The following is a 17,961-nucleotide window of genomic DNA, read 5'->3' on the forward strand; positions in this document are numbered from 1 at the left end:
AAACATGTCTGACGGCCCGACGAAACGTGGCCAAGGTCATAACTGATGCTATGGACAGAAGAAAAAACACCAGCATAGAAAACGTAACAAAAGCAAAAACCAACAATATTATAAATAAGATAAATAAATATTCTCTGTATAAAAGAAAATAAAACCCAGACTTTTTTTAAATAATAAACCGATATGACAACAAAGAATAATATCATGTGTTGCCGTCGCATTTTAAGCAACGCATTTGGGACTTGAAGAAAATTTCAAATTGAGGTCGTTAGAAATAATGACCTGATATTTCATGACCATTAAAGACAGAAGCCATGACAAAAAAGGCAAAGTTGTTCCTGAATATATATATATATATATATATATATATATATATATATATATATATATATATATATATATATATATATATATATATTTGTTAAAGAATATATATATAGGAACAATACAACCTGATGAAAAATAATCCTATATAGCAACGGTTCTCAACCTTTTTTGACTCACGGAGCCCTTTTTAGTTTGTAATTTCTATGTCGTAGCCCCTTATGCCTATTTTTTATTTATTCATCAAAGTTACTCATTTATTTTTATTATTTAAAAATATTTATAATTATTTTTTTCAAATTAACTTTTTTTATATTTTCTTCGAGTGATCGCGGAGCCCCTGGAGAGTGCATACAAAGCACCTGTTGAGAACCGCTGCTATATAGGGACACATTAGACAATGAACAATGAAATGATGGTTATTTCAAATATTACACAAAGGAGAACACAGTTTGAAAAGCTGTGCATGTCTATCTTGTGTGAGAAAACCATTAAAAAATTTATTTCTTTGCAGCTACTCAGTGACTATTATAAACAGCATACAGGGGCTTGTTGCTGTTAACAAGATTTTTTTTTCTTACTCATGCGCTTTGACATACACTGGAGGGGGATCACTTATCTCTGAGAATATACGCATTTCCAAAGAACTTGCAGCTCTGTTTTAGCGAAAAAGTCTAAGGCAGAGATGCTGCTGACACGCTATAGCATGCCAAAAACCTGGAATTTCGGAAAAGGATGCATAAAAGTTTGATAAACACATCCCATGGGACGTGTTCTGCAGTAGGAGAGAATGAAAGTAAAAGAACCTAGGTATAAGCTGGTAAATTAATCTTTTTTTCAGTGAATCTTTGGATTGAACATGTTTTTAGAAATGAATTATTTGCTTCACAAGGATACCAATGAATGATGGGGGAAGGGCATACTTTAATTTTTTTTCAAGAGGGACCCACTTTCACTCAAAAAGGACCCAGATTTGGCCAATAACAGGTAAATTAGAATACAGCGACATGTCTGTGAGGATTATCACAAGGACATGAAGATGAAGTTTTGAAAACCTGGTTCAAAAGCGTACTGCTCATTCTTGATTCAGTTATCCTCATTGTGGCAGACACTAGATTCACTGTGGAGTAGCCAGTGAGAAAGTTTGGCCTGGGGACCCCTGCTGCTGGATGTTGGTGTCATGGCTTGTAATGCATGTACGCAAAAAATGAAATTGTCTGAGCAGAAACAGGATATGAAAAACAGGTTGAAGTAAAGAAATGAAGTACTGGAGGACTCGCCTCATAAAATTGGAACTGCTACAGCCCGTGGAAAATTACGGAATATTTGAATACACACAAGATATGGAAGAAAAATAAAAACATTGTGGTGACCATGACGTTTGAAGTGAACAGACATACTTTTTTCCACTGAGCAACCAAGCATTAAGATTTGCTATTCTACCCAAGGAGGAAACTTTTCCTCTGAAGACGACACCCATTGGTGTCGAAATGCATTAAGATTTTTGTATTTTCGTGTATTTACCTTATTCGTTGGTGTCTTCTTAATATTATTGGGCAAAGTTTATCAACTCTTCCATTTAATTATGGTTGACACTCATTATAATAAATGTGCATTATAATGACCATTCCATTACAGTTACCAATATACAGTCGACGCTCGTTATAACGACTCCTTCCGCTCCGTCAAAAATTATGTTATATCAGGTGGTCGTTATATCAAATGGATAATATATAGAGTAGTAGTTACATGAAAGAATTTGGGACTTATTTTACAGGTCATTATACAAATACAAATACAAATACAACACCACAACAGGCAAAATGCCCAACGAGGTGGCTGATAAAAAGATGGCTGATAAAATAATGGAATGGTTGCTATAATGTGGAGTCGTTATAATGAACATAGACTGTAATAGGTTTCAAATAGTTTCCTATTCAGGACATGTTATTTTTCATCTATGTAGTAACTTACAGAGTTCATTCAATCCATTGTAATATGGTCAGGTGAGCAGCCAAGAAATGTCCAGTAGTCAATCTAAAGCTAGAAAAGCCTGGTCTTTTAGGGGAGTTGGAGATATGAGTGATGGTATCCTTCCAGGGCTCATGCTTAATATTTCATAGGCATATTGCTTATCATTCACTCATTTACAATATACATATTGTAAACGAGTGAATGATAGGCAATATACTCATATATTGCTCATATTTTCTAACAAACTTCAATCTTTTCCTTTTGTGCCCATCTTTTTTTCTTTTCAGGACATATCCCTAAGTGACCCATGCTTTTATAGCATTATCTTGCTAAAAGTTGGTAACACTTTTTAAATGAATTAATAAGCAAGGAACTCTAACATTGCCTCTATGAGATAAATTTTGCATCCAAGAAGGTTTTGCTCTAAAAAAAAAAAGACGAGATGACAAATTGAAAACAATTTAGGTGCCAGCCAAATTTATTAGGAGCCAAGCATATTTTTTCCAGAAAATCAGTCGAAAATATTTTTTTTTACTTTAGTAACTACCTTTTTTGTGTAATCATATATATAAAGTTTTGGACATCAATGTGGATTTTTTAGTCACAGTGACTTCCAAGTTCCTCAGATTTGTCAAGTCTTGCTATAAGCAGAGTCTTCAAGTAAGCGGACTGTACTCAACTGAATATAAAGTTTTGAAACACTGAAAATTTAGATACAGTGTAAGGGGCCCAATTATTGCCTATGTTCCTAATATCGCCTACCATGGTTTCTTCTTGATTAGACGCACCTGTGTTGTTTTTTCTTCTGTCTGGGAATTTTTTCTTATTTTCGTGTATGAGTTAATAAACATGTTTCATTAGTTTTAGTTCAATCAATAAAGTTCAAGTGATAGCATTATATCATTTGAGGCAGTGATAGCGACCGTAAAAGGCTACCTTTTGGTGTAGTCTGTTTCTTGGTTTGAGATTCGATTCCGAGGGTGGAGGCCGCCATGTTTGAGAGTTAGGTTGTTCCTAATTGAGTGTTCCCATTATCGCCCTAGGCGATATTATGAACACTTTCTAAGTAGGTTTTTTTTAGATGTCACATAGAAAGATGTGTAGCAAGATTAAAATGAAAGATGTAATATAGCAGTAAAAAATAGCGATGGGACTATTGAAAGCATCAGAAGCTTTTCAAGTATTTGGATCTGCATTAAAAGACTACGTAAAAAACCTGAAGATGAACTTCAAAAATTGCTTGATGTGCCACTAGGATGAAGACATTTTTTATCGCCTTATGTAGAAGATCAATTTGTTGAGTATTATTTATACAAATGGATGAAACTTATTATGGACTTACAGTAAAGGATGTAAAAAAAGATGGAATTTCAACTTGCCAATAGAAATAATTCATGCCATCCATTTTCTGAAGAACAAAAAGTTCAGGTGGGAAATACAAATACAAATACAAATACAACGCCACAACAGGCAAAATGCCCAACGAGGTGGCTGATAAAAAGATGCCCATAAAAATATGGATGTCATATGTTTCAAAAATACAGCAACCCCATTAAAAATGCAATTAACACAAATTATAAACAATATATACACATGATAAAATATTATACAATGCCCATAAAGAATACTTATGGTTGTCTTATTCTAAGAATGGATAGCTTCTCGATTTACCCCAACATGTTTATCGTATTTCTTTTTAAACGTGTCAATTGTGTTACAATTTACTACCTCCGAGGGTAAGCTATTCCATTTATTAACAACCATATTAGAGAAAAATTCCCTGCGACACCATAACCTTGCATTGTCCCTCACCAATCGATACTGGTGTCCCCTTGTAAAAGCAGTCGATTGGCGGTGTACTAAAAGTTCATGGTCCATCCTATCCATCCCATTGAAAATTTTGAACACTTCGATCATATCTCCTCGACACCTGCGTTCATCCAATGTAAACATATTCAAAAAATGAAGTCTCTCTTCATAACTCAAGCCCTGTGTGCCAATAAGGACACGTGTAGCTCTTCTCTGCACCCCTTCAATCAAGTCTATGTCCCTCTGTAGGTATGGTCTCCAAAACCTTACAGCATACTCCAGTCCAGGACGAACTAAGCCTCGAAAAAGCGGAAGAATGACTTTAGGAGAACGCGAAGAGACTTTTTTGAAAATGAGACCAAGCATTCTATTCGCTTTTTTGACAACCGCTGAACAATGTTCAGAAAACTTAAGTCGCTCGTCAATGAGAATTCCCAAATCGGTGACTCTAGTTGCATCCGGGATAGTGACACCATTCAACTCGTAAGATAACCATGGGTTGTTCGAACCAAAATGAGCGACCATGCACTTATCTACGCTAAACGTCATGCCCCATTCATTTGCCCATGCTGCAATCTTGTTTAAGTTGGTCTGGAGCAACTCCCTATCGCTTTCATTCCCGATTACCCCCATTAGCTTCACATCATCTGCGAATTTGCTAGTAATTCCATCGATACCCTGATCGAGTTTGTCGATAAAAAGTGAAAAAAGTATGGGGCCAAGGACACTTCCCTGAGGAACCCCACTTGTGACGTCTGTCCAACCAGAGAATTCCCCGTTCACCATAACTCGTTGTGACCTATCTCTTAACCACGATTCTATCCAATTCAGCAAGTTGCCCCCTATTCCAATCTCGTGTAAACGCTTCAAGAGTTTGCCATGTTGGACCCGATCGAATGCCTTCTGGAAATCAAGGTAAACAATGTCGACATTTTTGCTCTTACCCAAAGCCTTAGTCACGTAATCATAGAAGCAAAGGAGGTTAGTTACACATGACTTCCCCTTCCTGAACCCATGCTGATTATCCGACAATACATTATTCTCGTCTATCCACTTCACAAACTGCCTTTTGATGATAATTTCCAAAATTTTCGAGAGGGAGCTCGTCAAACTCACTGGACGATAATTAGACACCACTTCTCTACTACCCTTCTTAAATATCGGAACAACGTTAGCCAGTTTCCAATCTCTCGGGACGATACCCTCAGCAACACTACTCCTGAATATCTGTGCAACTGGCCCCAACAATTCATTAGCACCTTCCCTGAGAACCCTGGGATAGATATCATCTGGTCCTGGTGCTTTGCTTGCACATACATTTCTTAGAAGATTTAGGACCTCCACGTCTTCTACTTGAATATCGTTGAGGGTTTTATTACCCCATGCAACACCCGTATATCGAATATCATTATCTCCATTAAAAACAGACGCGAAAAAGTCATTGAAAGCACTACACATGCCTACATTGCTCTCTACCTTAGAGCCTCCTATCCAGAGGGGGCCAACTGTCCCCTTACATCCATTATTGACGTATCGAAAAAATGATTTTGGGTCAGAGCCAATGTTATCTGCCAACCTAGATTCAACTTCCTTTTTACTATCCCTTATCGCTTTATTCTAAAAAATCTTTCTTATTACCCAAGCTCCTGGCATTTATTAACACACATTTTAATTTGCCGGGTGGTTTGTTGTCAATCGAGAAGCCATCCAAGTCAGAGGTGGGTAATTTCAAGTCAGTACTGTTGTGATTATCATTAACTAACCCGCATTCCCGACTACGTGGTCTGGGAGTAAAAAACCTGACCTAAGACTATCGTAAACCTCCCAGACCCCTCTCTTATTTAGATGGATCCCATCCGAACGAAGCCACCTATCGGTAAATGTGGGAAGCTCCAAGAACGTGACCCCAAGTGAGGAGCAAATGTCCTTCAGGCCTATATTGAATTGGTGGATCCTACTCCTATATCCCCTACTACCCCTTGGCAGCACTGGAATCACTGCCACATCTGAACCCCCCTCCCTAGCGGATAATAGTAAATCCCGGTATTCTGACAGAGACTCACTAATATTCGCTCCTACCTGATTTGTTCCCACCCACAGAATCACCCGCAAGGGCAACTTTCGGCGATGAAAAACGTCTCGAACGTTGCCAATCTTCCCCCAGGAAGACAACAGCGCTCGAAACCCCGAAAATCCCTACACACTCGGTTCCCAAGTTCCCTAACCATAGAATCGCCGATGATTAAACCCCTATCACTATCCCCCTCTACCTCATCCACGACCACCCATTCGCCCTCTAAAATGTCGTTGTTCGTGGAGATTGCTTCTTCATCAACAGGTGGCTCGACGACCAGAGGCTCCGTTATAACCGGGCCCTCTAGCACCCTAACTTTTTCCCATAAAGCTTCGACCTCGAGTTCCAGCCTTTTCCTAACCAAGCACCCTTTACAATTGAAACTATCAGCTACTATACCCCTAGACCAGGGAAACCTCCCGTCGCAAGCTCTACACAACACTAGTCGAGGTCGAGGCATACTAACACTATTGCTAAAGCTAGATAATAATAATAATACTTAAAAATAGGAAAATGAGAAACGTTAACTGGAATTTAAAATAATGTAAAATACATTACTATGCAAAATATACGTAAGAGATTATACGAAAAAATTACGTAAAGTAGAATGCTCAGCACTAAATCAAGAATAATAAAATAAATATGTATATAAAGAATACAACACCCTCTAAAAAAAGTATTAAGCTACGAAGTACAATTTATACTTATTAGAATTAGCTAACTATCTCATCACACTTACACTACAACAATAGGCCCAAATAAAAGGAAAACAAAGTTATTGAGAGTACCCGTGAAAAAGTATACACTGTTTGTTAACACTAACGTCCAAAAACCTACGAACTTATATCAAAGAAGCGAGCGAACCTGGCGAAAAAACAACGAAAATGAAATGCGAACGAGAAAAATAAATTAAAGTCGATCGAAAATACACAACGAAAATTTAAAAAAAATGAGAGCAATATAATAAAAAAAAAACCACTTATCTCACAATCCAACGTGCACTGAAAAAAAGAAAATCACCGCAGAATATGACCCAAAAATAAACAACACGCTAAGTAAAACTCACGAGAACGAAGAAAAACACAAAGAAAGACACAAAATGGCGCACTGGCGTGACGGTAATATTTCGGTAATCCCCTGGCAACGGTTTCGGATAAAACGTCTTCTATTGGTCGGTGAGCGGAGCGCGATAATAGCACGTCCGTTCCCAACGACGCCGAAGACGAATATGAATGACGAAATGCCTCCCTCTTTTTTCAACAGATACCCTGACTTATCTCTAGAAAAGAAAAAAAGGGGGAAAAAGCACGATATCACTTGAAAGTTCGTCAACTTCTAGCAAGACACTGGCAAAAACATCAGGCAAAACTGTAAAGGGACTAGCTCCGAAAAAATGCAAATCAGAAAAATGGAAGAAAGAAGGATCTCTTCAGAAGATGAAGAATCTCCGTATGTGTCAACTGACGACAACGACAGCAGTTGTGGCGAAGAAGATAATGATGCCCAATGCTCGATTTGTGGAGGACTCTACTCAAATGATTTTCATAGAGAAACATGGTTAAAATGTTTGATATGTAACAAATGGCCCCACGAAAAATGTGATGAGAGAAAAGTAAAGAAAACAAAATGTTATGTTTGTATAGAATGCTATTAAGTTTTTTTTATGTTGTATTTAAGATAAGTGTTAAAAAGGTACGTTAATTATATTTCTAAAAGTACAAAAAAATTGTCTTGTATTACTTTCAATTTTGTTGTGTCTTAATTTTCACTTTTAATAAAGAAAGTAATAATCATAACATAAATTAAACTTTATTTCAACCCATTTTAGATATAGGCGATATTAGGAACACTTTTTTTAATAGGAAAAATTTAGAGGTTGCAAAAAAAAGTTTTTGGGTGTGTTAAAATTATCTGTTGAAGTTGTAATTCAGTTTATTTTTAAATAACACTCTGGACTATAGAATAGAACAATTTTTACATAAATTGCATATGAATTAGTCCTGTAATTAAAATGATGGCTTAGGTGAGCGATATTTGAGCTCCCCACCCTAATGAAATTTAGATAGTAGTGTGTTTTAGTTAATAGAGAATAAAAATGTTTTATTCTCATTAAATAGTTTTGTTTGTTTTTTTTTAATTCAATTTAATGTATCAGTTTCCATAATTTCATTATTTTTAGTTTCAGTATAGATCTGCCTGTGTTACATTGAAATAAAATGCTGTCAACCTTGAAACGCATTCTCTGGACAAAGCATGTCACACACATGTTTAACAATTCTATCTGGTTGAATACTTCAGCAGTCTGTGAACAAACATCTTATAAGCTGGTAATTGCAGGTGGTGGAACAGGTGGTATTACAATGGCTGCAAAGTTGTCTGCTAAGTTTGGAAAAGGCAATATAGCAATTATTGAACCATCTGATGTAAGTAATATATATATTGAATATGAATATTGTTTGGCTTAAATGAATGATTTGTTAATGGGGCACGGGTTGACCAAGTCAATAAGATACTCAACTATTGTACCAAAGGATGTTAGGAGGTGTTACAAGTTTGATACCCCAATTAGTCTTTGTCAGAGCCTTTTGTGACACAGGATCACAAAAGCACATTGCTACCAGAGGAAGTCCTCTGTCAAAGTGAGGTCTATCAACCTGTCAGCAAAAGACATGGAAGAAAGAAAAAATGTAGAACAGCTATAAACTTGTAGGTCTCAATCCAATCAGTCTTTGTGTGCTGAAAATGATCAAAATGATTGTGGTGTAAAAAAAATGATCAAATGACTTGCTTGTGTTCCAATTAATAGTTGATTTTATTTATGTGATTCATGTTTTTTTCATTACATTTTTGTTCAGCTACCTTTAATAAAGAGGGAGTTGTCCATTATAATAGTCTGTTATGGCATTTCTTCTATTTGAAGGAAATCAGATAACCTTCAAAATTGGGTTTGTTCCAATACAGTTTTTATACGATGCTACCGTTGCTAGTTCATCATCCACTGTTACGAAGTGTATTGTATGCAATCCTACTTTTGCTGCTGCATCTAATGTGTCTTGTAGATTATCAATTTCATGATTGACTGATTCTTCTACTTAATTGATTTCTCCAGGGAAGTTCTTTTTCACAAAACAGCGAGTTATGGTTTCATTATCAACTTTTTTCCATGCTTTCGTAAGCCATAATATCGCATCAAGTAGGTTGATAGATTTTGTTAATTCTGTTAAACTTGATGCATTTTTCATCTTTGCCAGGAGTGATTGCATTACAAAGCTCTGTTTGTTTTCACGTTGCGAACCACTCCTTGATCCATTGGCTGTGTAACACTAGTTGTGCTAGGTGGAGGGAAAAAACCAGTTTAACATTAAAAAGCTTAATGTGAGGATGACAAGTCACATTGTCAAGAAATACCAGGACATGTCATTTTTGTTTCTTCATTCTGGCATTAAAGGGAACAAGCCACTCTTCCATGATTTTAGCTCTCATCCACACTTTTTTGTTTGCCTTCCACTCAACCGGTAGAGTTTTTGGATTTATATTCCTAAAACAACGTGGTTTTATGAATATAAATCCACATGGTTTTTTTTTTCCCAAAAAAACCACTTGGTTAAAACAGGCGTGGTTTAAACCAAACAACCCTGGTTCTTGTTATGCTATGAAAACATTTTACTTTTATTAAGTTTTCATTTTAATGAAATATTTTCTATGAAAAACCAATACACTTCCTGATATAGACTGATCTCTGCAAGAATGAGATTTATCAATGTTTTAAATGTTATATAAGTCAATTCATTGTCAAAAATCCAAATTTCTCTCAGATAAAGTTAGAATATTTATTTCAACCAGATGTTTTTAAAGTAGGTAGTGAAAATTCATACTGATACTTCTAATATTTATATGTAGCAAATTTAAATTAACATGTACATATGAGGGGCTGGTTTAAAAAAAAATTGAAAGTGTTCAAATTACAATAGTTTTGTTTTGGATGAACATCACACACACACACATCCGAAAAACAGTCGAATTCACTTTTAAGTTTTTAAAAAGATTATTAAGATTGCTCTGTTTTTTTTATTCTGTACATTTTAGACACTTCATCTTTATATAAAAAAGGTTGCTTTTATAATTATTAACTTTTCAACAGGATGGATAGGGTGGACCATGAATAATTAATACAGTATCAATCGACTGCTTTGACAAGGGGACACCAGTATCGATTGGTAAGGGACAATTTTAGGTTGTGGTGTAGCAGAGAGTTTTTCTTCTAATGGGGTTGTTTGGTAAATGGAATAGCTTACCCCTAGTGGTAGTAAATTCTAACACAATTGACATGTTTAAAAAGAAATGTGATAAACAAGTTGGGGTAAATTAAGAAGCTATCCATACTTATAGTAAGACAACCATAAATATATTTTATGGGCATTGTATAATATTTTTCATGTTATATATATAGTTTTTAGTTTTTATAATTGATTGCATTTTTAATTGGGTTGCTGCATTTTTGAAATATATGACGTCTATATTTGTTATGGGCATCTTTTTCTCAGCTACCTCGTTGGGGGCATTTTGCCTGTTGTGGCCTTGCATTTGAATATGTATTTTGAAAGTGTTTTGTGTGGATTATGAGTACATTTATATGGAATGGATCATCATGCTCATAAACTGAAGTTCCACTGCATCTGGATTTTTAAGAGTCATGCAATTACTGCCACAACCTCAAGAATATTTAACTCTTGTATATCCTTAAAATGTATATATCAATCTTATTATTGTGTGAGAGCATTAATTAACTTTATTGCACTAAAATAATTAATATTTACATTGACTTATTACCCTTTGCACAATATTTTTGATATAATGAAATTTGTATCAAGTTAAAGAAGGATTGCATTGAAACATTTTGCAGGTACATTATTATCAACCATATTGGACACTTGTCGGCGGTGGCATTGTAGATTTTCAGAAATCTTATCGCAAAATGTGTAGTTTGATACCAAATGGAGTGACATGGCTTCAGGACAGTGTGATTTCTTTTCATCCAAAAGAAAATATGATCAAAACAAAATCTGGCAAGCACGTAAGATTAACTGATAATTATTTTAATTTTTAATAATTAAAAATTAAAGTTTTAATGACTTTCTCTTTTTTAGGCATCTAAATTTGATGATTATCAAACAATATTTACTTACATTTTTCTTTGTATGCAATTTTTAGGTTAATTATGATTACCTCATCATTGCACTGGGCATGAAACTTGGTTTTGAAAAGGTACTGTTGAAAAATATGATTCTACATGCTAAATATTTTTTTAATAACTGTCTGTTCAACTATTACATACGAAAGAGAATTAGAAAAGACTATTTAGAAAGTTACTCTGCAGTTGGGTTGTCGAATGGTTAGTACACCAGCCTCTGGTGCTTCCCAGAGGCCATTCAAGCATTACGTAAGCACTAATTGGGGGGGGGGGGGTTTCTTTGCTTACTTTTGATGACAAGTGGGGGGGGGGGTGTAAATTATGACTAAGTAAGCAATTTGGTGTGAAAACATGAAACTGGAAAATATTGTATTCAAATCAGAATTAAACAAAATCAAATTGAACATCAGTTGAGTGGGTGGGAACATATATGAGTAGCTTCCTTCATTTTAAGTGAAATATAAGGCATCATAGTGTTCAATCAGTTGTAATGTGAGAAAAATGTCAGTAATACCTGATACAGATAATCCCTCCCCCCCCACCCCCAGCAGTTGCAGCTGAATGATACCTACTCCCAGTTTGATAAGGTCTGGGTTTGAATCCCAGTCAGAAGCAGATTTAACAGTGCAGGTGCACTAGGTGTGTGCCCTGGACACAGAGTTCTGAAGGCCACTGCAAAACCCTAACTTTAAATTTTTTTCTAATTTAAGGGGCCAAATATTTTCTTCTGTTCCCGGGGCTTCAACTAACCTTAATCCATCTCTGGTTATAGTGAGAGGATCTGAAAAAATAGCCATACAGAATCAACTTTGAATTTTAGGTCCCAGTCTGATTGGTCCTTGCTTATGTAAAGTGTTAATGATGGAATAAAAATTGTCAAAAAATTGATAATGAAATAACTTCTGAAATGTAAACTTTCTGACTAGTTAGCATATTAAATATAAAGAACTGCTGTTGTACTATTCCAATTTCCATATATTTTGGTTGTTTCTGGCAATAAATAATAATTGTATCTCAAGGAATTAGATTTTAGAAAAATTTACATGAGAATCTTGCGTAACAGAAGTGAAACCTGTATATAAAATTTACAACTCATATAGTGGATACGATAACAAGGGATTTTCTTATACTGAATATTTATAAATATAAAATATAATTATAAAATATGCAATACCTTACGTGCTCGCAATGCAAGATATATAACATATGAACACATACACACTCCTTCCCAATCTACCAAACCAATTTTTTTTTCTTACAAATTTGTGTTCATCGCCCATCCTACCACTTTTAACTTCCCACCACCATCAGTAATTTTGTCTAAAAAACCGGTGGGAAGAAAATGAGAGCTTTGTGATGCATGGAAAAAATTTGCTTCACCCTCACTATGCATACAACACACACACATTCCTGTCCACTCCACCCTATCCTCGTCTTTTCTTCCAAACTGTGAGCATATTGTCCATCCTACCATCTCTAAAGGGGACGTTCTATGATTCCAGTGTCGTCACACAAGGTAGGGAAAGATAACAAACTGCCTTTGTCCGACACAAAGCACAAAATGCTTCAATCAACCACAAGACAATCTCTGAATTTTTTCTCTCCACCACCAACCCAATGTAAATCCATCTACGGATCAGGTTTTAAGGGAAAGGAATGTGTGCGTTATTTCTGTTCCTCTGTTTCACTTTTGTCATTGAAGGAAAGGGAAAGTTATTATTTCTGTTTTTCTGTTTCACTTTTTCTGACATGAATCTGATAATTTGCACCATCCCTAATGAAGTGTCACTTCAAAAATGTTTGGATGAAGTATTCGTGATGCTATTGTGGCTACCATTATAAAGACTCCTTCAAAGTTTCAAAACAACAAACAACTTTTTTTTTTTCGTTTTAGGGTTTAACTGAATTTCATGGTAGAATGCTTAACACAGTATTAAGAGAGTGACAACAAAAATAAAATTTTACAACATTTTGAGTAAAGACGTTTGATCAAACAGTTTTTCATAAGTAAAATGTGTGTAATGATTTTGATGTACCTGATTCCATAGCATAACTTGCTTCCATGGCCCCCAAAAGGGTGGCGCTGACAGGGCTCGGGTCAATTCTCATCATTTTTTCATGCTATAAATTCATCAGAAAGTCTGGTCTAGAGAGTCTTGCAAATGTGGGGCCATGCTTGCATCTACTGTATAGTATATTGATGGGAATTAATTTCTGTACTATCTGTGATTTGAATCATAAATCTTGAAAGTAAATTGCAACAACGATCGGTAGCATCTTAATGGTTGTTCCATTGTCACTGATTCAAAAGCAAAAAATATATATATATTACTTTTTTTATTTTTTCGCACTTCTGACATTGGAAATTTGTATGTTATTTGTGTTTATAAAGCCTAAATTGATACTCTTTTTTTTCTAATTTGATTTATCAACAAATCTCTGATTACTTTCATCTTGTGTGAATTGATTATTTTTAGATTAAAGGTCTGCCAGAAGCTTTTGATACACCTGGAGTGTGCTCTAATTACTCACCAAATACTGTGGAAAAGACCATTGCTGCATTGAAAAATTTTCAGAGTGGTAATGCCATATTTACGCAGCCTCTTCCCCCAATAAAATGTGCTGGTGCTCCTCAAAAAATTGCATATTTAGCTGATGATTACCTTAGACAGGTAAATTTAAACCTTCTATTTTTACTGGACGTAGCTATGGTGATTTGCTCTAAATAATTAAATACAGTCCACACAGTTTAATGTGATCACATCAGGACTCTGGGTTTCTGATAACAATAACCGAATAGTAATTACATCTGAAAAAAGTCTTGTTTGCAAGTACAGTGACCATACATCCCATTTGGTTGAACGAAATGTATAGGGAATTGGTTTTCGTAAAAAGGGACAACCATTTCTCTTTCCCACATAATTGGTTGCAAAATGTTCAATCATACCATTTTTTTACTCCATTCTAAAACAGGACCTCTTTTTTTTTTTTCCTCTAAGCTAAAATTTTGCATTTTTGCTAAACAGCGATGTGAGGCATTAGAATGAAACTATATCAAGTGTTTATCACTAAGTACGATATTTTTTTTAATGCACACAGTAACACAGTACATTTCATAGATCTCTTGAGAAAGTCTCTTGGAAAAAGACATTTGAATCTGGTCAACTGAAAGAAACTGATTAAGAATTGAAGGAAAGTGGTTTTTTTTTCACCATAAATTTGCCTCCACTATAGGAAGGCCATTGCAAAAGCAGTTCCACACGTATATGGATCACAGCTATGGACTGATTAAGTACGGAAATGTTTGTCAACAAGAGGGGGAAAGAACTTCTTCTAGAATCCTACATAGTCTTGCAGCCTGATAACAATAACTTACAGGAAAAAAATTAAGTTTGGTTAAATTTTAGCTTCAGAATGTGCAAAAAAAAACCCTTTTGACAAAAAAAATTTGATAACATTATCCAAACTCCCAATAAGAAAAAAACCAATTCTTTTCTATGTTATGGTATTGGTCCATTCTGTTCTTTGCAAAAACGATACCAATACCCAAGTGATGACATTATCTGTGATTCTAATAAGCTATGTTGACTGCATACACTATACTTTACTCTCCTCTACAAGTTTGTGTGATCAAAATTGTTTAGAATAGATTTAATTCTGATAATTGGCACACACACAGCCAATACCTAAACTCTATTGAACTACTTGTATTTTATTTATGTATCATTACACCATTAGCTCTTTGTATATTTCAGAAAGGCAAAAGAGATGACGCAAAAATTATATTCTGCACAGCCATGAACAAAATATTTTCAGTTCCAAAATATGCAGAAGCACTTTCCAAGATTGCTCAGAGTAAAGACATAGAAGTTTACACCTTGTATAATTTAGTTGAAGTAAAGCCACATACCAGGGAAGCTGTTTTTGCAAAGTTGCAAGACATAAGACGTTCAACTTATTCAATAAAGGTATTTTTAGTTTTTTATGCAGAGATTGGTTTTAAACTATTTTCTTGTTCACAACCGTTCAATATAATAAATCAGAGTACAGTTGTAAGAAGTTAATTATGTATAAATATATAAAAATATGGAATGATGGCTATCTTGTAGCTATGTGTTTAAAACAAACTTTCACCTCATTGATCCTGGACTCAAATCCTGATTTGCACTTGGTATTTCAGCCTTCAATCAGATTTTTTTTTGTGCTAGCACTACTAACTGTTTTATAACACTTATGGTTTAAATTTTAGGCAGTATTAAGAATGATAATCGAACACTTTCCAAGAGACCTACTGGAAATCACATTTTAGCTAATGAATATGGTTCTTTAATGAAATATACTCATTCGCCAAGGTATTGCTGCATATTGGTACCCTCTTTTCCTCTAGAAAATATGAATTTTCATGGTCTTGCTTTTTAGTTTTTGAATAATTTATTCATTTGTTTTCAATTTTTTTGATAATAAAAGTGATTTTTTTTTCAAAAAGTTGAGCATACATTTGTGTTAGCTGAAAGAGCTTGAAAGAAATACCTTGAAAAATTTTTGACAATAAATTGAGGTGACTGATGTTTTCTTAGGTTACTGTAGAAACTCATCAAAACTGAAATCATCTTTATATCTATGAATTACTCATTAGCAACAGGTGTGGTTGTGCAAAATCAACACCCAACTGAATGAATATTTCCTATAACATTTTTTAATCAGCTGATAACATGAACAGAGAATTAATGATTAACAGGAACAACTTAGTACATTGTGAGTGAGCTAAAGAACAAGAGCAAAACTGGATCGGCACATCGCCTTTTATAGATCCGGTAACATGATGTCATGAGTTAAGTTTCATGTGCATGATTATGATGTTGCCACAATAGGTTTAATATGTTTGTCTAAGCAAAAGTCTCATAATTTATTTTTCCTTGTAGACTCTTCCTCCCCCCTCAGGAAAAAAAATTTATCATCACAGGCCAAGACAACATATAAGATCCTGTGTTGTATCTGAAGGTTGGGGTTTGGCTTGGGTGGAAGCGGATTTACTATTCAAAATTTAGTAAAATCCCACTTAGCATTTTATTTACACTAGAAATGGTCGCTTTTGTTAGGAAACACTCCTGTTTCTTGGAGAAATGTTGATAATTTCTATTCAAATTAGTTCGGAAGAAAAATAGGTGAGGGAGACTGAATTATTGTTCACAATTTAGCATTACTATGTTTTAGCATTTCATTCGTGTAGAGATGGCCTCCAGTCACAAGAAATATGTATTGGATTTGAACTCAAAAATGCTGGTCATAGATGTAAAAGCAAAAGAAAATTTAAATGTTACAACGATAACAAAAAAGTTTGCTATTGGAAAAACCCAATGTTATGACATTATCAGAAGAAAACATGAAATTCAAGAATGGTTGAATGAAAATAGAGAAACAAAATGAAAAATGCACAAGACTGAAAATGAGCAAATTAATGAAATTGTATGGGAATGGTTTGTGAATGCCAGATCCAAAATCTGCGAATAACTGGGTCAATGGTTCAAGCTAAAGCAAAAAAAATTGCCAAACAACTTGGAAAGGTAGATTTCCATGCATTCAATGAATGGCTAGAAATTTTTTGAAAATGACCTTCAATAAAATTCAAGGAAGTTTGTGGTGTGAAGCTGTTGATGTTGACCCTGTGACTGTAAATAACTGGAGGGGAAAGACTTTTGAATATACAGTAAAACCTCGACAAGTCGTCACCTCATGTTATCGGAAAATTATGGCGCCAAATACAAATACAATGCCACAACAGGCAAATTGCCCAACGAGGTGGCTGACTTAAGAACATCATGGATTCCCGAGCCATTTTTTGGAGGCCCTACCTACTACTACTACTACACCACACCCTCTTCCCGCGCCCCACACCCCTCCCCAACGAATCGGTACATGCGGGAATGTGCGTGTACGTGTAGTGAAACCCGACGTGAAGTTTTTTGTTGTTTCTCTGTAATGCTTGTTATGTGTAGTGCTGCCATCTGCCACTAGTTTTTCTAACTATGAGTGAAGTGTTATGATTGAATGATTTATCGTTGTAGGACTGTTGCTCTCTGTGGCGAGACTTTTTAACGGGGAGATCGGCTCGCATTTGCGCCTTGAAGTTGGGAACCACAGAAAACCAACTTCCGCCGACCACCACTGTGGGGTTCGAACCCGGATCCTCGCATAGCGAGTCCGTCACTATAACCACTCGACCACCACAGCGGCCACTTAAATGATAACTTAAGTGGAGTGCCGTCAGTTTTAATGTGCAATCTTGTGAAAATCTTATAAATTTAAATTAATATGACATTTATTAAAATATTAATCAAAATAACAATATTATGAAATTTATAGATTGCAAAAGAAAAAATAATAGCAATTTTTTACCTTTTTTGATTTCTTATCACTTAACTTATTGTGGTAAAATGTACTGGTACACTTTGATTTATACTAGTAATTTTTTAATTTAGACTAACAGAGCAACTGTTAGAATAGATAGCTTTTCTTCATAACAGAACTCTCTATTGCACATTAATTTTACATATCATCAAATTTAATATTTTAGTGTTTTAATTCTTCA

General features: G+C 35.0%; 1 protein-coding gene across 3 annotated transcripts in view; it reads left to right on the forward strand.

Moving 5' to 3' along the window:
- Sqor (Sulfide quinone oxidoreductase) overlaps window positions 1-17,961 on the forward strand; it is a 32,285-nt gene that overhangs the window by 1,151 nt on the left and 13,173 nt on the right. For all 3 annotated transcript variants that reach the window (XM_089253716.1, XM_089253714.1, XM_089253715.1), the window contains exons 2-6: window positions 8,361-8,604; window positions 11,085-11,255; window positions 11,393-11,446; window positions 13,850-14,044; window positions 15,128-15,340. In XM_089253716.1, the coding sequence (XP_089109842.1) occupies window positions 8,398-8,604; window positions 11,085-11,255; window positions 11,393-11,446; window positions 13,850-14,044; window positions 15,128-15,340 (840 nt within the window). In that variant the 5' untranslated portion in view covers window positions 8,361-8,397. The remainder of the gene's footprint in view (window positions 1-8,360; window positions 8,605-11,084; window positions 11,256-11,392; window positions 11,447-13,849; window positions 14,045-15,127; window positions 15,341-17,961) is intronic.

Source organism: Pholcus phalangioides, unplaced genomic scaffold (assembly GCF_987345545.1).
Source record: "Pholcus phalangioides strain wild (caught in Gottingen) unplaced genomic scaffold, Ppha-v1.0 ptg000039l_1, whole genome shotgun sequence".
NCBI classification, from domain to species: Eukaryota; Metazoa; Arthropoda; class Arachnida; order Araneae; family Pholcidae; genus Pholcus; species Pholcus phalangioides.